The sequence below is a fragment of the Athene noctua genome, chromosome 10 (assembly GCF_965140245.1).
Source record: "Athene noctua chromosome 10, bAthNoc1.hap1.1, whole genome shotgun sequence".
NCBI classification, from domain to species: Eukaryota; Metazoa; Chordata; class Aves; order Strigiformes; family Strigidae; genus Athene; species Athene noctua.
In genome coordinates this window covers 6,010,170-6,032,295 of record NC_134046.1, presented here as the reverse complement: position 1 = coordinate 6,032,295, position 22,126 = coordinate 6,010,170, and the positions used below count along the sequence as shown (strand labels likewise).

The 22,126-nt window shown below is 41.2% G+C and overlaps 1 protein-coding gene across 4 annotated transcripts in view; it reads right to left on the bottom strand.

Annotated features, from left to right (window-relative positions):
• Positions 1-22,126, bottom strand: part of ATXN7 (ataxin 7) — an 89,280-nt gene that overhangs the window by 51,471 nt on the left and 15,683 nt on the right. For 2 of the 4 annotated variants that reach the window (XM_074913883.1, XM_074913887.1), the window contains exons 2-4: positions 20,070-20,162; positions 11,565-11,825; positions 10,851-10,919 (exon numbers count right to left, since the gene is read on the bottom strand). In XM_074913883.1, coding sequence (XP_074769984.1) covers positions 10,851-10,919; positions 11,565-11,814 — 319 coding nt within the window. In that variant the 5' untranslated portion in view covers positions 11,815-11,825; positions 20,070-20,162. Of the gene's footprint in view, positions 1-10,850; positions 10,920-11,564; positions 11,826-12,026; positions 12,058-20,069; positions 20,163-22,126 lie in introns of those variants that run through there. The other 2 variants (XM_074913886.1, XM_074913884.1) reach the window with 2 other exon arrangements.

Here is a 22,126-nt window from a genome sequence, read left to right as displayed (position 1 = left end):
AAGCAAGAGGCACAGAAACGACCATAGAGAGCCGGCGTTTTAAAAAAAGGCACAGAAAAGAACATTTCAGATCACTAGTTAACTGCCCCTTGATGACTCAGGATGACAACGGTAAGGAAGATTAAATAGGTTAACAGAAAACTGAAAGGTAAACAGGATCCTATGAAATTATAACAAATCTGTAGAGTTTACCACCCTCCAGTACACTGACAACAAACAATACATGCATCATCCTAAAGCAGACAAAAGCTAACTACTGCAAATGTATCTAGCATAACAAAACCAAGCTTTACAACAGAAGTGGATCCTTTTCCAGACACAGCAGTTGCACGCGCCTGAATTTCAGGGCCTAAGCTGAGGTCTTCAACTCAAACCTGCTCAGAGACTACGGCAATCTCTACTGGTGCCTATTCAGGGTAGGCAGGAAGCCAAAGCCACTGTTGCCAAACTTGTTGAGCCAGTCTTCCCAGTGCTGGCCCACAATGCACTGCTCTGTGTTTGGAAATTGCTCAAAAGCTTTTGCTTCCAGCAACAGTGCTGAGCACTTGGGGAAAGATGCCAAAGGAGTCCAAGAAAAGGTATTGCAGGGCCACCATAACAGCACGGACACTAAATGTTCCCGTCAGTTGGTGACATCGCCCTGAATCACTGCAATGACGAACGACACAGCGCTTCCTGTGACCTCGATCTCACAACACTACTCACGGGAGTGCAAGAAAACTCTTAGCATGATTAAATTATAAATAAAACTGCTGATGCAGCACCTTACCATCATGTCTTCCCATTTTAGAATGAAGAACATCATCTATCCAGACTGTGATTTTGGTTCTTTCCCAGGATAGGAGACTTCCTTCGCATCATCACGGTTAGCCATGACTCGATGGTGTCAGCAAGAGGACAGAGAATTGCAGTGTTGCACAGAGAACCCCTTTTTCATCCCAAGCAGTTGTAAACAAGCCTCAGACAAGACACACTGACAGCACACTGAAGATTTTACTCCTGTGCTCTACCTACTCCACGGATAAAAATAGCATTCTTATCTCCAAGGCTATCAAGCTAACACTTCAGATCATTAAATTCAGGCCACAAAAAACAACAGAAGAGACTTGCAAGTTTTATTCCAGCAAATAACACACTAGTCTATGCCCCTACCTTTCAGGGCACAGGAGGAACCAAAAGGAAATTTTCCATACAAGGGCCAATGCGTTTTGGACTTCTCTAAACACCCCATGGAAATAGCGGTGTTGAAATAGCCAGGCAAAGCAAACCAAGTTAGCTGGCTATTAAAGCAGGTTCTACAAAAGGTACAACAGATAAGGAGAGGGCTCTGCACAGCCTAGATATAAAACATAATCAAACTGTATCAGGTACAGTTCAGACATCGATATTTCTCCCAGTGTCTCATAACACCACTAGTAGTAGAAGTCCTCCTTCAATCACTTGGCCACATTTAGGATAAAACTTTGCAATCTATTATATAAGCACATATCACACTAGTTTCGGTAGGCAACACAGATCTATTGAATTTGGCTCAAAACTTCTCTGTAAATTACAAACTACAACATGGAACAGAAGCTCCTTAACAAGCGTGATTTCTAGACAGTTGCTTTGGGTAACGCAATTTACACAGAAATTAGAAACAAAATTGCTTTCTGAAATTCATCTTTAAGTACTTTTATGAAGTAAATGCTGCCTATCAGGAAATTCATTTAAGCCTTTCCTCTGAAATATTTGCATTTAGTACCAGTGAGAGCAGGATGACTGCCATCTCTCCTAGCAGAGCAGAACAGATGCATTCAAACACAGATTCTACATTTTAAAAAACAAATTATCTGAAGAAAACATCCTAAAAACCAAAATTATATACCTTACAAACCAAAGCCCAGTGAAGCCTTCTGATTGTCAGAGGCAAGTTAAACTCCTTTAATACATTTCTAGAGTCATTCTAATTGAACAGGAATGAAACAGACAATTTTAGCATTTCCTGGGAAGAGTGGGAAAACTCCTGGGAAAACCCATTATTTTTAAAGCTGTTTTCCAAATTATTTTACATGCCTGTCTCAATAATCCAACACCCACACTGACTATTGAGAACAGGTTTTTATTCTTTTGACATGTCCATCAAAAATACAGCCAGTTAACCAATCTTTGCAGTTTGAGGCCTCTGGATATTCCACACTACTGCAGATTTGTTCTGAGGGGATAAGAATAATACTTGGTATGGCTCACATTCACTGATACGGTATAGGTGATGCCTCTTTCTCCTTTTGGCATCACTTGTAACAGCCGTCCAATAAGAGATAAAAATAAATGACACCGTAACTCCTCCTCAGCAGAGTAACGCCAATTCAAATGGCATTCTCTCCAGTTCACAAAGCTACTGGGAACCGTCTTGGGAATTTCAGGCAAAGAAGCTTCTGATTTCTATTACCTGTCTTTCTGACATAGCTATTTACTGAAAATGAAAAAAAAAAGCTAACAAATATGTTAAATAATATAGACTAGTTTGGTTTCCATGATCCACTACTTACAGCTGATCCTGATTTACACTGCAGTTATTCACTGATACAACAGCTGTAACACTCTTAAAGATAACCAAGATACAAGTTCTACTATGCTCTACGATCGTGTCGGGAGCCATGTAAAAATTGGATCAGATTCACTCTGAAAAGATACACAATCAAGCACAGTCCAAGAGATTCTAGGATTACCAGACCAAATACGTGCTGGAAAATTCAGTATCTTCTTTCGGCAACCATCACCTTGTTTTGGAAACAACTTTAGTTTAAGATTAAGTATGTTTAATTTAGATTAAGTATGCTGCTTAATCCAGCACTACTGGGAGGAAAAAAAGATTGTTGAACCACACCCTAGGTGTAAACTGATACAGATTTTCTCCTGTATTTTAGCCTGAAACAATAGCCAGAGGGTGTCATTTAGGTTATACACACCTTGACAAAGCAATGGCTACAATATCTAGAGGTTGACAATTGAAATGTTTGCATAATGAAGTACTACTTTGCCGCTGTCTGATCACAAGGTTTCTAGAAACCTGCTGTCTCACACATCCAAACTGCCACCCACCCAGCCCTGTAACCTGGTCCTGCATCCTCCCTCCAGCCACAAGCACAACCCTCGTTGACTTCAGCGGCTCATGATAAAACCTCACACCCTCAGATACCACTTAATAAACTAGCAGAAATCCAATTTTCCCACTGACAACATCTACTACGTCGTTTATGCAGTCAATGAAAAAAACTGTAGACAGAAAACAGAATTTATGAAGGACAAGATGCAACAGAATCTGACGTTAAAGGAAAACAAACATCCAATTTACTGTGTATTCAGCACATCATTTTCTTTTCAAATTTAACTCATTAAAACTTCTACATTTCATTTCAAGCAAGCTGTTATAGGACTTTCAGGCAACTACATCAGTGTGAAATTGTCCAACAAACCTTCTTGCAAATAAAAGGGTGAGCGCTCTAGATTTCAGAACAAAAGTGCACATCACGGGCTTACAACCTAAGGCTGCTCCCTATTGGAATTTAGGCCTTCAGCTGCTTTGTATATATTTTTTCAGTGCCAGTTGAGAACACTGCATTTTCTTTTACACTACAAACAGCTGATGAAAGATGCATGTCCTGCTTAGCCACAGAAAAGCAGATCAAGAACACTGCGTAAGTTTTCTGGCTGTTATAATTCCACTAGAATAGAAAGGAGGCATAACCAGTTATGACTTTCACCTTTTATTATCAATGAAGTTTGTCTATGGGCTATGCTGGAGCTATCATAAATCGAAATCGGGGTTGGGGTGAGCTTGTAAATAAACAATCTTTCTCATGGGAGAACAGGTTACCACAAAACAGCTTATTCCACAAGGTCTGACAAGTAGCGTTTACACACAAATAATTGAGTATTTGAGTATTTCGAATCTACTTGAGCCAATAACCTAGAAAACAACATCACAGTGACCATTTCCAAAGCTAGCAATCACGACTCCAAGTGATGTGGGAGCAGCTGCATGTGCAGTTTACTTTGATGAAGTCATACCCCGTAGTATCTGGGGTTACCACGAGAATCAGCCTGAGAGCCACTGCACCACCGGTCCTGGCTCACAGCTGCACACAGCCTGCACAAGCAGGGAGAACTTCTGACTGTGCAAAGCCTTCTAGCAACAGGAACACCGACTACAATAAATTCTTTGCCTTTTACAGTTGTGCTGCTCGGCTCCACTGTATTTTGAATTCCCTTTGCCAGATTTTAACACTTGCTGCTAAAAACTTAAAAGTGTAAGTACAAAGCTGTACTCATCTCCATGCTGTCACCTACCCTGTAAGAATGTCTATGAAATAATGTTGAGTATCATACATATAGGCAACTTCCACAGCAGTAATGATTTTATTCATTAAAAGGGAAGAGAAACAATTTTTAAGCACCTTATAGACTATTTAGAATGCCGAATTACAAATCAAATATTATGATTTGTGAAAACTTAAATCTTTTCTGGCTTGTAAGTGATAAGAGATCACAGGTACTCCCAGCCAGCCTTTGGCAGTTACAGCCATAGGCTAGGCATAGGCAGAAAAAGTGTAAGAATTATGTGCATCTTCTCTTACAGATCCATTGCAATGGAAGAAATAGCTTTTAAAATAGTTACCTTAGAGAGAGTAATCTGCATCCTCTTAACCCAATTTATTTAAAAGTACCCTTCACTAAGCCTTTTTGTCTTTCCTGCTCTACTTAGATGATAGTGTTATCAACTCGTGTGAAAGCCATGTTTCTGCATAACATTTATTTCATTGTTCTTCTCTTACTGAAGATTTGTTCTTAAATATAGAGCCGAAACTACACAAAAAGCAATATCTAATCAAGTATTATCAAGACATCACCTCTTCTGCAGAAGGATAACCTAGCTAATCATACACACCACTTAAGAAGCATTAGATAACAGTGAATTCCTGATTGTTATGTCTGTGTATAGACAACTAATTCAAAGGTTCTTATAAAAAAAGTATCTTGCTTCCTCACATATTACAGATAGATTGAGGCAGTTTCGTGGCTGTAGTTCCAGTGAAAGTCCCTAAGGCCTTGCAATATCACACTAATACTATGGTGGTATCTAAAACCTGCAAAGTATCTTTAAAGCATAAAAGATGACACAGTTCTAACTTGCAGTCTAACATCACAATATTCTATTTATAACATGTGACTCATCTCGCCAGAAATAATTAAATATTGTAAACAGAACTTGGATTTAAGGGAAAAAAATAACAAGAAAACGAGGGCCAGTCACTGCACATAATCTCAGAAGTAGCATCCTTTCAAATTGCATGTTTTTCAAGCTATCTCATAAAATCTCTACAATTTTCTTAAATGGTTCAATGCACTTTAAAAGTCTCCTTGTAATTGTTTTACAATAACCAGTCCACAAATCCTTAAAACACTTTGTGTAAATAGTCAATTAAAATGCAATGAAATGAAGAGGAGATTTATCTGATTACAGGCTGTGAATAGCTATGCAGAATGTCAAAAAAGAAGCATGGCACTCTGTACTGCTACCTTAAAATATTTATTTCAATCTATTAAAAATTCTCACAGTGTATTTGCAGGCAGTCAAGGACTACAGAGCCCTCTAAGCATCTTTGACATGATTTAACACAACAAAAATCAACTCAACTGAGCACCTCCCAAGGCTGAATAAAAACAAATTTAAATTTGAAATAAGATGCTGTCTCTTACTTGTATTTACAGCTTAATATTGGAACAAAAGTTTCAGCAATGCTTTAATTATTTATTGAACCTGCTGCTGGGAAAATTCTAGACCTTGGGTCTATGTGATAAAGATGCTTCTAGTGAGGCCTCCTGGCCTGGTTCTGGATTTCACTGCTCAACCCTGCCCAACATGGGCTCAGGAAGAACGAGGGTTCACTGCACAGCTCTCAGTACTCATTGTAAAAAACTGTAAGACCAGTACCACGCTGTATCACCACTCAGCCAGCATCACTGTGGCCTGTGACACCTTCAAGCACCATCTAATGCATCAGTGACCATCTCTCAACTAACCTCAACCTCTGATAACGTAAGTGCCTCCTCTTCATCTCCCTCCATGACCATCAAGAGGACCGCTTCATCTAGAACAGCTCAGTTACATACAGAGAACCAGCAGAAACTTCCTCAGGATTCTCAGCAGCACCAAGTACAAATGGTTAGAACAAATCACTGACAGACCATACGGATCCAGCAAGGCTGGCAAAGACCTCTTTTTGGCCAAGATTCATCAATCTTGATCAAATCGAGCTCAAGACCCAAGTTACAAATGATCTATCCTCCTCCTTCTATACTTTGTTGCCAGTTAGCTATAATCTATGGTGACAGTACTAGTGAAGTGTTTGAAATAGCCAGTACCAAGGGATTCATCTCTCAAAGGATGTAACACACAGAAAAACCCACAAAACAAAATACCAAAATTGGGTCTGGCTGTATGTGTAACTGAACGAGATGTTTAAGCTCTAGTAAAGATACCCCATAGTTTCAGCATGCACTGAATATGCTATTAACACCAAACACTGAAACAATTTTAAATTGTCTAACCAAATCTCTCTTCTGTTCTCCATGCTTTTATTTTCTATTCTGAGATGCTCTAGTTTCCTTTGCATTTTTATTATTGGTCCTATTCCAAAATTATTTCATAAGTCAATGTAAGAATCTAACAGACTTTCACCCTAACCACTTCAGAAGGGTTGCTGCATTAACAAGTATTACTGAAACTAATTATGATCTCTGTTAAGAGCAGATACCTTCTTTCTTCCCATCTCTCCAATACAGCCTTGGGGTTTTTTTAGGTTTTGTTTTATTTAATACAACATACAAGATAACTGGTAGCAACTGGAAATTTGGAGAGTCTGAGTTTCTCGGGGGGTGAGAGAAGGTTAAGACCCCAGTCCCAATAAACACTTTATGCCACGTTCTTTCTACTCAGAGATTCTCTACTTTTCCACAGAGGGAAACGAGCCAACCTGTTGTAAAATTCTGCAAGAGGCAAAAGATTCTGTTGAAGCCTGTCAAAGTTACCACAAATGAACTCTATGCTGACAAACACAGTTCTATTTAGAGATCATCTTCACAACAATGGGCTAGAAAATTTTTTAAAGGCAAACTGAATTCAGCACAGGTTAGCTAGAATCTCCTGAAAAACGATATGGTTTGACGAAATGTTTCAAGCACTGATTACAAGGTCTGACACTGAGAATCATTTTCTTCAAATTAAAAAGTATCAGATACTACAGACACATCAACCTCCTTTTGAGACCCACTGCATCTCCAGGATGAACTGAGTGTATGTGAGCACACTGGCTGCATCTGCAGGCTCCCAGTATCACAGAAACAAGTTCGAAAGATGCACTTCAGCGAAGTTTCGTTTTAATATAGGAAAAATGCATGAAGAGGACTAGATTTTCTTCCTTGCTGATTTAGAATGCATTTATAGATTATAATGCAACATGCTATACTTGCTTCATCACAGCAAAAGCTGTGTGGCAGGAGAATCACACCTTTGGCTGGTTCACAAGCAGTCAGTAATTAAGTGACTGTATGAGCTAAAAGATCCTGTCATGTCAACTACGTATGAAAATAACTGAAGTACAGTTCCTTCTAACATTGATAGTATTGCTCATCACAAGAAGATTTCAGTGTACAAAGTTGAAATTTACTTTGAAGTAGAATTTTCCCATGATGATGGATGCCCCTTTCTCATTTCTATCTGTTGGGGATTTTCCGTACCAAAAGCGAGCCAACTCCACTGGGCTCGTACCTTATTCCTGCAGCTCTAACTTCTACATCAAAGCTCAGCGTGGACTGTTACTGCCTCAAAAAGCAACATGCAGGAAAGCATCCAGCGAGTTTCTCACTTTGGTGAAGGTCTGAGAGGAACCCATCAGGAATGATTGCATATTATGCATTAGCAGAATAAAAAAGCATGTGAAAGCAGTGAAAAAGAAACAGGGAAGTATGAGACAAAAATTAGGAGTTTGGGAAGCTCAAATTCAATTTCTAGTTCTTCCTTCAGTGTGAGCTTAGTTATGTCAAGGAGGGTTAGCCACAGAAAAAAGTGTTTGAGACTATGAACTAATTTTAGTTTCCTGATCCCTACATGGAGCCAGCATCACTGACAGGTATTAAGGACTCATCAGGCTTCACAACATACCAGCATGCTGAGAGGAGCTGCCTGATCAGCAAATAGGAAATGCCCGTGACAAAGGTGTGTTTGAAATCCTGCCTCTCTTCACTGCTTGCAAATGTTGTCCTGAAATTACAATTATACCTTTATTCCTTTATAAGAATAACAAGCATCATTCTTTTCCTTTAAAGTGTAACAAAAGGAGAAGCTGGTAATGTTAAGCCCCTTTTTAATGCCGTGTTACAACAGCAATGCTCACTCTTCGTTCAGAAGACCCAGACGCTACTGCCCACAAGCCTGAAGTCCACCTCTCGCCACCAGGCAGGCTGACGATGAAGCTATTCCCACTAGAGGACACAGAGAAACGGCATGTGGAAAAGGAAACAACTACAACCCATAACCCAGGGGGTACAGAGGCCGGTGGAAGCCTGACCTGAAAGCTGACAATTGTTAAATAAAGAAAATAGTTCTTGATTTTGAACCCAATTCTAGTAAGTGGGCTGTAAAGTCACGTTCCCTCTCCAGGCCATGAATATTTAATTCTTTTATGCAAACTGGAAGAGTTGCAATGCAAGGTTAAATTAGCCTAAATAACCTTGAAATCCTTTTGTGAAGTTGGGCCTTCGAGTCAACTCCCAATCTGTAGAAAAATAACTTTCTTACACAACAAGTTCTGTTGTTAGCCATATTTTAAATACCATGTGGTACCACGGCAAAAATCTTGAGGTTAGAGTTGATTTGACAAAATTTATAGCTCTGGTTCACCTTTTTGTGTTAAGATTCATGGTTTAGATAGTCCAATTATTTAATACATGTTTGTTCCTCAATTCTGAATGCAAAATTCTTCCTGGGAAAAGGAATCGATTACAGTATTCTTGACATTTTATTTGATATCACAACACATAGATATGCTGGCATGTATTCCTGCTCCCCCAGTTCTTTAAGCACAACCTTAATTAATACTACTTTTCCTTTTGCTTTATTTTGCAGTAGGCCGAGCTCCCTACAGACTAGCTACAGGTATATGCCAAGTTAGTGTCTCATTCGTATGTCATAAAGCAAACAAAATAAATAGACTTCTGGAAGCCTGACAGAGCTACTAAGTTTCACTTTTTAATTCTCAAAGTGTTTTATGAACTTCCTTTAACTCATAACCCTACGAATCATTCACATGGTTGGACTCAGTGTAGAGAAGCTGTCTCAGTGGTTAGCCTATGCAAAAACAGTTTCATGATCTCTCTCCAGAGGGGAAGGAAAAAAAAAAAAAAAAAAAAAAAAAAGATTATTCTTCACCCTGCCAGCTAATCTTTAAAATCTGGAAACCTTAGATGCTTGCATTTTAAGAGGTAGAAATAAGAAAGAATGTCTGAAAATCCTTATTAGTAAAATCTTTACCAGGATAATGTGTATGCTTATTGTTATAAATGCTGTTTTAGCACTTGAATGATTTGCCTATTCAGAAAAATAAATTAAATATCCAACACAACTCTTAAATTGGAACTCAGCAATGAAGTAACAAAATGATTTTTCAAATGCCTAAGAACTTATACATACACTTCAAAGATGGCAAAATGGCACACATGATTCTGAATGCTGCAGCACAGCTGTCTATTACATCTTTCTTACAGGTCAGTGATCACTGACTGGTCCTAGAAACGGATTTTTTTTCCAAATTTTAGTAACACTAGGAATTCTACAATAAATAGACATTTTGATTCAGCCTCAATATGGATCACTGCCTCTCAATCTTACTAGTCCGTGCCACCTTGCTTTATGTTTCATTTGCTGTTTGTAGCACACAAGCAGACAAGTGCTGAATCAGATCATCTCCTGAGGTTCCTGTCAAATCCTGCCTTCTCTGATCGTAAACCAAGTTTACAAACTAAGTCTTTCATTTCTAATAACATCAAATGAATGACTCGAGTCTAAAACTGATCTAATATTTGAATCAACGAGGCCCATTCTATGGCATGCTTCTCAAAGTCCAACGGAACCAAGCTAGTGGCAACAATATTAAGACAGTTTTAGAACATTTCTCTGCTGTAAAACAATCGTTAAACTGGAAAAACAAACAAACAGAACACTTGAACATCAAAATCAGACTCATCACAGTTGGGTTTTTTCCCACTCCCTGTTACAAAGTTACCAATAATCTATACCTTTCATTCACCATCTGCTTACAACTTCAAGGAACATTGTTACTCCTGAAACTAACTGGGCCGTTAATGGGCTTTTGCTAATCACAGGTGAAAGGTCACTCTCATTTAGCAGTACACTAAGAAATAAACATAACACACTAACATGACAGGGAAAGGGATCAGTGCTCAAATATTGACATAGATTATGTTATCAAATATCAAAATATTTTAGTGAAAAAGAAGATATCCGTTTTGGTCACACAGCTTCCTTAGACTATTTATAGTCTTTTAAAAAAAGTCCAACTCGAAACACAGTAAGACAAGTAACCTATGCCCTACCTTGTAGTTTTGAGATTATATATTAATTTCATAATAATGCTAATAACAGCACTCACTGACAGGCCACAAGCCCCAAATCCAAAGCAATATAGGATTGAGGTTTCCTTTCTCTTTCCCATGCACGGCCTCTCGTAACTAGTTACGAGCAGGAAAACTTCTCCGTGCACTTTTCTTCAAGAACGAACTGCACTCACCTTCTCGGCAAAGTCGCATTGCTTCTCGGTTCCTTCCGTATTCCTTGAAACTTTCTTCTAATGCTGTTCCTAAAATCAAAAAGCCACAAGGTCTCAATCCAAGCACTGGTCAGGGCGCAGGGCTGATTCCCCCCCGCCCGCCGACCTGTAGCCCACTCCCCTGCGGGAACAGACCAGCACCTCGGGGCTCCGTGTTCCTACGGCTGCGCCGCCAAAAACAGCTCCAGAGGGACCGGGATCCGCCGGCCCGTGCCCGGAGCGGGCTGCGGGGCTGCCCCGGCCGCTGACAGCGGCGGGGGTCCCCTCACCTGTAGGCGAGAGCTCCCCCCCCGAGCTGAATCGAGGGCAGGAGGTGCCGGCCTCCGGGGGCTGGCTCAGACCTCCTCGCACCGTGTCCCGGATTACAGGAACTGGGGCAGGCGCTGCCCGCTCCGCGCCGCTGCCGAGCCCCCGGGCCAGGGCCCCGGGAGCCGTGTACCGGACAACGAACTCGGCCGTTGGGGGCGGGGGGGGAAAACGGATCCAACCTCCTCTCCGGGCCCGGGACCCGCGGCGCCCTCCTGCCGCGTCGCACCGGCGCCCCGCGGTCCCTCCCGCGGTGGGGCCGCGCCCGGGGCACCCTCAAGCCCCGCGGGGAGCGAGGGCCGGGCCAGCAAAGGGGGCTGGAGGGGGGGAAAAGAGGAGGGGGGGGGGGGGGGGGGGGCGGGCGCTCACCGTCGTTCCCGTGAAGTTTAGCAGCATCGACCCAGTGGCTCCAGGGCTGCCCCAGCATCGCCTCGGGGCTGGGCAGGGACCTGCGCTCCCCGACGGCCGCCATTGCCGCTGCGGTGGCGGCGGGGCCGGCGCCGCTCCCGCCTCCTCCGCCTCCGCCTCCTTCGCCGTGGCGGGGCCGCCGCTGCCGCTGCCTGGCCGCCGCCGCGCTGCGCTGCTCCCTCCTGACGTCACCCGCGGCCCGCGCCGACATTCTTTCCGCTGCTATAATGTAACGAGAGAGAGGAGGGGAGAAAAAAAAAAAAAAAAAAAAAAAAAGGGGAAAAAAAAAAAAAAAAGTCATCGGCCGCTTAAGGTGGCGCCGCGCTTTTAAGGAAGCGCCGCGGCGCTGTCAGCCCGCTCGCTGCCCTCCCTCCCCTCCCCTCCCCGCCGGCAACCTGCGGCCCTGGGGCGGCGTCGACTCACCTCTGCGGCGGCCCGGGGGGCAGGAGCCGGGTGCCCATTATTGTACGGGGGGCGCTCCCGTCCTCTCCACCGTGTAGGTGAGGCGCGCTTGTGTGTGTGTTTGCGCTAACAAAGCGGCGGAAGGGATGGGGGGGCGGGGGCAGGGATGGGGGGGGGGGGGGGAGCAGGGCTATGCCGCCCCCCAGGCGCTCCCCGGCTCCATGAGCCGCCTTTCTGTCTCCCTCTCTCTCTCTCCGCACCACGGCCCGCGACCCTACAAAAACAACGGCCGCATCACAACCCCGCCTGGCACCCGCTGCCCCGGGAAGGGGGGGGGGGGGCGGACCGGACCAAGCGACGCGGCGGGGCGGAACCGGCCTTGCGCGCCCCGCCCCTCCCCTCCCGGCCGGTCCACCTTAAACCCGGCGCCTCCTTAAAGGCAGCGGCGAGCAGGAAACTCGCTCTGGGCGGGCGGCGTCCGTGTGCCCCCCCCACAGCCCCCCCAACCTCCCTCCCGCACCCCCAACCCCCCCGGGGCCGGGGGGTGGCGAATCACACAGACGCCGCCCGCCCGGAGCGAGTTTCCTGCTCGCCGCTGCCTTCGTTATATTCGCAACCTGTCTCCCAGGGGGGAGTCATGTCATTGTGATTCCGCATTTCTTTTTAAACAACAGCTTTTTTTTTTTTCCTTTTTTTTTTTTTTTTCCAATTTATTTCCCTAAACTTTGGGATGACGTTGAGCGGTGTTAAAAGCGAGCATTAAAGGATGCTTTCCTGCCTGAAAACTCCTAGTAACAAAGTTTCAGCTTTGCAAAATCAAGTCCATTAAAAAAAAATAAAAAAATCTGGGTTTAGAATTCATTTATTACAGGGTTTTCTCTCCAATCGACTAAAATGGTCAAGTACTAACACTAAATAAAACTTGCAGGCCACGATCTGCCAAGATTTCTGGACACGCTTGATGCTGCTGTCAGTAATAGCATCCTCAGCAAACAGCTAAAAACATATGTAAGTCTGACCTGCTGCCTCCTCTATAGGTACTCAGCCCATATGTAAGCTCAAGAGCACAGGACTCGTGCCATCGGTGGAACTGCTCACAGATCCCACACACATATTTGCAAAACTAGACGCCAGAAATCAGAACTGTAAATAAATCTGCTTAGACTACGCAGTCCCAGTCCTGCAGAGGTGTATATACGCGCAGGCTTAGCTACGGCTTTGCTGTTTGCACTGAAGTGTGGAACTATACAAGCTATAGATGTTTCTTTCCAAACTTATGCCTATAAAAAGGGTATAAATACAAGCTCATCAGACGATCAGTCATGTGGGATGGGACAGGTTGTAATTATAAGAATAGTTTCAGTGTTCCACCCAACTGATAATTTGTCACACTCAGAATGTATCTTGTAAATTTGGGGATCTAATACAGCAGAGCTACTGAGATTTTTCTCTCCCCTTGGTCACTGCAAGTCTAACTTAATTCCTTAATAAAAGGCAAACCCCATGAGATTTAGATAAAGAGAGCAACAATGACTTCTACTGCGGACATCTGTAGCAGGATTAATTAACAAAGGCTATCAACTTCTTGAGCTGGGCCCTGATCTCCCAGACAGTTACACTGGCTCCTAACTATACTGTAGCTCCCCGAAATAGTGAAATAACTCCTTAGCCTGAGCATGAGTAATGGTGTGTACAGAACCAGAGTCTAAAGATAAATGATGAATGGAGGGTATTACTGTTTGATTAATTATCAAATAACATAATAACATAGAAAACTACTTATAATTAAAGCTAAGGACATCACTGGAAGAAAATGTTAGTCAGGTGCTAAACAATTTCTGAACAGAACCTACGCTTTTTTTACCATGTAGAAGCCAGACAGGAAAAAAAAATAAATCTATGACTGACTTCTTTCAAGCTTACTTCTTCAAGTGCTCCACAAATGGAGTCTATCATAACATCCATAGCTCAGTTCAGACTCCAGCCACAGGATAAGGCAAGTTACAGACACAACTATATTCTCTGTGTCAAATATTCTGGTTTATATTACAAACTTCATTCATGCAGCTCTCCTTTGTTCTGGAGAAAGCTGTCAGGAAGCTGCCTCAGCTGCAGTTTGAAAAAAAATCCTCAATGCTTCCCCAGTGTCCATCAAATTTGTAAAGGCTTTTTTGATTACTTATCTTACATAGATCATAAAGCAAATATAGTGATGGGTGACCAAACAGAGCCACAGAACATCTACCTTCTAATAGTGAAATAGTGACAGATTTTACCGTGGCGTATCAATTTAATGTTCATACATCTCATGAGTCTTTAAACATTACTGATGTATGTATGTCAAATTACACAAAAGTAAAATGGCTTAAATTGGCAAAATTACACTGATTAGATAACTAACAAACCAATATATTATCTTCTCAGTTTTTAAGGTTGACACTCATCAAGTTCCTCAGACGTGCCTCTTGCTTTAAAAGTGCCAGCCAAACAGGTGAAGCACACACCACTTATTTCATACAACTTTTATTATTCCCTTTCTTGCTTTTTCACTCTTTCAAACTGGTTGTTGCATTTTTTTCCCCCCTCCTTCTTTCACAGCTTTTCTTTTTTTCCTATATATACCCACTCAAGATCTAATTCTGCAGTCTGGGCCTCAGGCTGTCCTTTAGTAAACCTTCTTCCGCTAGTAAAATATCTTCCCACTATGTCGTGAGTACATCAGTATTCCAGCAGAGGGAGGAAAGTGGCAGCAGAAAGATCAGTTCATCAGTTCAATGCACAAGACCGATTAGTCAGAGAGCAGGAGCAGGGGCAGATGAAAAACTAATTTTACAAGGACTGGAGGTGGAGAGAATTTTCTTTTCCCACAAACACCAGGCTGCATATGTGTTTGGGTTTTTTTAAGCACACAAGTTCAATTCTCTTAAATTGTTTCCATAGTGTTATACATGGATGTAAACAATTATGATTTTAGGGAAAAACAGGGAAAACCCTGAAAATCCATCATGTTTTAAAGAGATCAGAATTGAAAGCGCATGTACGAGCTGTAGACTTTGAATAGAAATGACTGTTATGAGTCTGAGGCATCCGGGTCAGGAGCATAGTCCTTGGGCAATCTAGTGGAGAGCCAGCGATACTTTTGAGATCAGTTTGGTCCCTCCTGGTGCAAAGAACTTTTTAAAGAAGGCCTTCTCTTCCCGCTGACCACAGAAGTAGTCAAGAATGACCATGCACATAAATCAGGCATTTGCATTAGGCACCCAGAATTAAGTGGGATGAACCTGATCAGGAGTGGGCAGAACGCTCAAGTGGGGAAAGCACTGCTGAGAAGCCAGTGCTCCTTTAAGAGAGCAAAAAGGGGCCCAGAAACTCCACCAGTTCAAAGGGCTTAACTGAGGAAGCAAAATAGCCCAAGAAGTAACATTGGGACTGAAACAGTGTGTGAATAAACACAGATTGCTCATACGTGTGAATGAGAACAGGTATTCAGAGAACGGAGAGAAAAAAACGAGGTAACAAGCCCAGATAGAAAGAGGAGAAGGAAAAATATGAGGCAGGAAAACAGCGGAAACAGTGGCTGATGGAGAGAAAACAGCCAAATAATGGGGTGAAGAAAGCATAAACAAACCAACAAAAAATATAACACAGCCTGCAAAAGGAAAGAAAGAAAGGAGACAAGAAGAGGAAAAAAACATTCAAAAAAGGAAAACCCACTGTTTTAAAGCTCACTAAATAGATTTAACAACAGATTAAACGTGGTTGGTGATACTATGATTAAATCCATGCCTACAAACAGCATGCAACTGCTGAAAACTGAAGAGGATGGTTATTTTGTGGCATGACACTACAGGCATTTTTTCACCTGTACTGGCAGGTTTAATTTTTTTGCCAGGTGGTCCAGGAAAGCCGTTCAAACAGGGAACGCCCACCTCAGCTGTTCAGTTAGAATCTGCAAGACACCCTCCGTATAGGACCTGAGATATGATAACTCTTAACTGGAATGAAAAAGGAAGGATGAATCTGCAGCCCTGAACTCTTTTTAAGAGCAGAAGTACAATGATACGATTCACCAACGATGTTCCACAATGAAAGTGAAAGGATGCAAGAACTGAAGTGCGAAGGGAGAGACAGGGAGAACCGACGAGGGTGTCACTTTATCAGTACTCAGAAGAAAGAAAAACAGCGAATTCACAACGAAATCTGTCAAGGAAAAGATCCGAGGCGCATAACGGCATTAAAGGAAATCAAGTAAGTTAATTCTAGCCAAAAGGTATGAAATGATCAAGAAGGGCTTAAAAACTAAGGAGAAATACTATTAGTGAAGATTTGTCAGTAGATGAGATTCAGGATGAAGCCGGTACGCTGAAGTCCTGACCCTCCTGTCAGCTCCTGCTGACAGTGGTGGGAGCATATTTTGTGCATTTAAAAATATGTCTCCGCTATAAGTATATAATCAGGCAAGAGAGAAAAAGTTCATATAAATCAGGACGTCCAGATGATGAGAGAACTATCCAGCCATAACAAAACAGATCATTTCATTTAAGCCCCACTACAGAAAAATATTAATACATTACGAAAAGCACATTACAGTAATCTGTAGTTCCCTCTCACCTCCAGTGAAATCAAGCAACTTCTCCCTTTATAACTATACACAGGACCGTGATCCCACAGAGTAATAATCATGAGCAGCACACAATAAAAAAATTATACAACAAACCATGCCAGCCTATTATCCTTTTTCCCACAGATCCTGGGAACAGGTTGATGGGTATAATTTTATTTATGAGTAACACTTCAAAGGGGGAGCTGAAGATGCACAGAAGTGCTGGAATACAGCTACTTTAAGTACTAAAATATGAAATTATTGCAGATACGTACTGTAAACCATCTGTACCAGGGGAAGAACAATACTGTTAAGATTAGAAGACTAATTTAAAGTATAATTTTCTGCAGAGAAGGAATAGGAGAATGGAGGTTAAGAAATGTAAGCAAATCTGCGAAGAATTCTGCATTAGGATGAAAATGCAACAGATGCCCCTGTATACTTATCCAAACATCACAGTGTCTAAACTGGAGATAGTATAACATTTTTACACTCAAATTATAAGCCATGTCATTGCCATGTGTTAATAAAACATACAGTATCTAGCAAAACACTGCAGCCACCTCCTTCTTTACTTAACTATAAATATGTCTTCAATGCAAGTCAAATTTCTGCAAGAACTGATGACAGAGCGATCTAAAGCAGAATAAGGAACATAATGAATACAGGAACACAGACCTTTGCCCTGCTTAAGTGTCACTAAATAGTCAATTCTTGAAGATAAATTTACAGAATTTACTGAATAGTGAAAGAAAGTTTTCAAGTGTTAAAGGTAAATAGGCAAAACTACATGAAGTACATCCAATTAATGATTTCAAAATCAAACTAACGTTTATTCACTTTATATGAGGTATTGAAATCAACTTTTGAATTTGGAAATGTTAAAAACAATTTCAGCAACCTAACTATGCAGACGAATCATTTTAATCAGAGGAATCAGAAATGGGTATGACGTTTTAAATTCTCATTTATACACAGAGATATGATATTACAATTTAGAATTATTAAAATGCACAGCTATTCAGGTCAATTGTAACAAAACATTAATGCTGAATTTCCACTTATTGAAATCAAAGCACTTAATGGGAACAGTTTGATATCAACAATCTTCCGATGGAATCTAACCACCATGCAAGGTTTCATAACCCTGCCTGGTTTCTTGCCAGCTTGCCTACAAGGCTTCTTGGCAATTCATTGAGGCAGAAGACTCTGGGTCCAAGCACAGCCCACAGGACTCGAGAGTTCCTTGAGACCACGATGATGCCTACCTGTGATGTGAAGGTGCCAGAGTCCTCAAACCCTCAGCAGTTTGACATGCTAACTGACATGAACTCAAGGATCCTGAGAACCCTGGCAGATGGACATTTAAATTTATACCATTCTTCTCACACTTGATTGCTGCATGCTGATGCTACCTGCACTGAGCACACGCTTAGCAAGTTAGCAACAAAATCTCATACAAATTAGACATCGACAGGTCTATGGGACTTGACAGGATGCATGCAAGGGTACTAAGAGAGTAAAGGTCATGGATGTGGACCATGAAACTGCTGGCAAACTGGCTAAACTGCTGTGCTCAAAGGGTGGTAATGGCTCAAAATCAAACTGGCAATCAGTCACAAATAGAGTTCCTTGAGGATCAATACTGGGCTCAGTCCTATTCAGTATCTTTTAAAATGATCTGGATAATGGGAGTAAACACAGCCTCACCAAGTCTGCAGATGGTATGAAACTTGGAAGACAGGTAGATATACCCAAAGGAAGTGTCACTATGTACAGAGACTGTGACAGGCTGGAAGACTTGGGCCAGTTCAAGAAACACATTAAAAAAAATGGACAGGGTCCAGCAGAAGGCCACCAAAGTGACTAGAAGGTTGAGAAACTTACTGAAGAAGGAATTGGGCTTTTCAGCTTAAAGAAGAGAAGGCTCAGGTGGGATGTAATCATGATGTTTCAATAAGTAAAAGATAATTATAGAAAAGATGGAGATACTCTCCTCACAAGAAACACAGTGACAGGGCAAGAGGCAACAGGCACAAGTTGCTTCAGAAGTTCTGTCTGGATACAAGACAAAAATATTCACTGTGAGAACAACTAAATACTGGAACAGGTTGCCCACAGAAATGGTGGACTTTCCATTGCAGGAAATATTTAACACTCGGCTTGACCAGGCCTTGGATAACCTGCTTTCAACAGAAGGTTGGATCAGATGATGTCCATAGGATTCTTGAATCTAGACCTTCCTATGATTATATGAAAATCTGATAGAACTTGTAGCCCTATTTAGGGGCGAGGAGCAAGGAAGTAGGTAAGAACAGTGCCAATGTTTGTCACCCCAGGCACTATGAATTCAGCCCAAATCTGGATACAGCCACTTTTCAGGCTGCTAGAAAATCCAGAGAAGCACTTAGTTATAGAAACTTCAGATATTACAGCTTCCAACGTTACATGTTGCAGGAGCCACACCATGGCAAACATTCCTCGCTCTTCTTGAGCCCAGATTAACTCTGTCACTTAAGTTCTGCACACCAGATCCATGCTCACTGTAATGGCCCCTTCTGCTGCAATCTATTTTTAAATCTATTAAAGGATGATTTGCACAGCAAATACTGGCCAGGCTTTAACAGACTGGATTCTTCAAGCCTGTGCATGACAAAAATGCAGACTTAAGAGTGAAGTCTTTTCTTTTGTGATGTCAAGCAAAAATATACAAAATGGTGAAATGCATGTGATGATAAAGAGTAAAGATAAATGTAAGGGAAACAAAGAAAGAAACTGATATTGTTTCAATGAATTAGCAGTACCTGATAAAACAATCTGCAGTAGTAGCTTTTCAGTCAAAATTTCAATTTATTTTCATAATTTTCCCTTTTTCCTAATGTTCTGCCAGGAATGCTAGTCACGGAGAATAACCCCACTGTGTTAGACAACTGTACAGTCTTTGCCTCAGTTTACAGTTCTACTTTCTGGACTTGTAAGATAACAAAACTGATGCAGCTGGTAGGCTATGATATATACCAGAGGCTAATAGCCTTCAAATGCTTTAAAGAATCATGGAGACATGGAAATAGACAAAAATAATTATTTAGAAAAAGAAGTTTACTTCTTCAGAAATATAATAAATAAATAAATAATATTGCCTGTCTGCCACATCTTACTTGTCCAAATCACCTCATGTAAGTGATTGAGCAATACAACCCAACTTACTTTGATCTTTTTAAGTTTGACTGTTCCATGCATTGAACTCCCTTTAGGTTGATTGTAAGGTTGCCTTATTTCCCACTGAAACATATATTAAACACCTGCATTTAAAAAAAAAATAAAAAGTCTCCCCACTGCATCTGGTAACACTTCAGACTTTCTTTGCAACCCTGCTAATATCCTGTTCTGCACACTTCTCACATCTAAAGTATGTGAATATTATGCTTAAGGAAAATATTTCGGTAAGCATGTCACAGTACCTTGAAAGTATGGTGAATCGCTGGGTTGATTTATCAATTGATCTTCATCTGTTCAGATTTTGGAAGCTTTTTCTAACTTGTACCTGATTAATTCTGAAAAAAAAAAAAAAACAAAACCAAAAAGAGTACAGCAATAAGACATCTGAAACCTTATCTTTGTTTCATAACTATAAATGTATCTATTTAAAAACTAACATGAAGCATTTTATCAATTTTACAAATACAGTTTCTGCAATGGATTTAAAATTGAAAGGTAAGCAGGGAGCTGTTATGCACTCTTATGCACAGAGCAGCTCTTTAAATGGCAGCCTGACATTACCAGAAAGGTATGCATTGGATGAAATCTCAATCTTCAGCCCAGTTACTGCACTTACATCGCCTATTACTGACCAGATTTCCAAGCAGACGGTTGTGTCTGTATCACAAGCTGGTAAAACGACAGCGCTGGGTTTTCTACACAGGATTTTTCTAGAATATAGCACGACTCCAACAACAGGGGCTCTCGGTACGCAGCCATTGACATTTTTACCACCGTGTCATAGAATGCGGATAGCTAAAAATGATCCCTCACGTAATAGTCATTAGTGACTATTACTGTATCGCCGATGAAGAATTTAGCAAAAATTAGAGATGTACAGATTGAGGCCTTTCCCACAAAGGAACCTTAATCATCTCAAACTCAGGTTTATAAAACCCTTTCATTCAATGCTTATAAACTTACTGTTTATATAGACCAAATTTGAGCCTGGTTTGCTTTCGTTTAGCATAAAACAATGCCTAATTGGTTAAAGCTAAACCAAAGCCCTGTTAAAACTTTAAAAAAAAAAATCAACCATCCTTGTGCACAGGTTACATTAAGATCAAATAATTGATTTTTATAAGTGCTTTGAAATTAAACTTATGATTTTTTTCATCTACTAGAAAGTCATGAAGGCAGACATAGATAAGACAGTCTAGCACTGGGACCAGTCGACACTTGAGAGAAAACTTTTTTTTTTCCCCTTCAAGGATTAAAGTCCAGACAAGAGGCATGCAGTCCAAGAGGGCATCCAAGCCATCCCACAAGCTGTAGGGCTCTGTCCCAGTGGAAGGTGCAAAACAAAGCTTTTCCTGGCTTCTGCTGCTGCTCCTCTGGGAAGCTGTCTGCAAAGAGTTCATCTCTTTAAAGTCTTCTTATGTACTGTGGATAAAACTCTTTTTTTAACTCTTCTTTTAAACTGTAGCTTAGCAGCTGACATTATCTTGACTGAGATCACCTACAGATATATTTACTATTTCTAAGCTTTACTCTGCTCACACACACCTGATCCTAAGAAGCACATCTGAGCTTAATTATATTCTAGTTACTCCACAAAATCCCATATTTTGTCTTCAGTGGACAAGACTTGAGAGCAAGTCCAGTATTATTTTCCCTCTCTCCTCTGAAGTTCTGCTTTATCATGAATAAAACTGACCATTAACAAATTTCTACACTAGTAGAAGTCTCAGAAAACATTGTATTTCCTTGTTACACATACAAAGCTCATTGAATACTACAATATAAAACTTTCTCTTCAACTCTTGCTACTGCTCACTGGCAAAGGCAGTGCAGTGTTAATCAAAAATACGTCTTTGTTTAGGACAGGAGACTGAATTCATAGAGACCATCCCCTTCACAGAAGACCATTCAATGTTTAGCCTCAAAGTGCCAATCCCTTCAAGCATACGATCTCCCTACTGTGGAAATAACTCACTCACTTCCTTCTCCCCCAGTTTCTTTAGGGGATACGAGAGCTCTGCATGCAAAACACTCCTTGTTTTATCCTAATGTAAATGTTATTTGTTACATAAAAGGCAAGCTCCACTGGTTCATGCAAAAATGAATATAAAAACTACCTATGAAACAGAAGACTTCTCCAAAGACTTAATAATCTTGAAATAGGGCAATAAGTAAGTGTTAAGTACAAAAAAATTAAAAAATGGACCAGATGAGTGTGAAGGAAGGATCAGCAAAAATTTTATTCCTTTATAGGAGAGATCAGAGCATACTATGTCACCAGCTGTGAATTTTTCTGTAG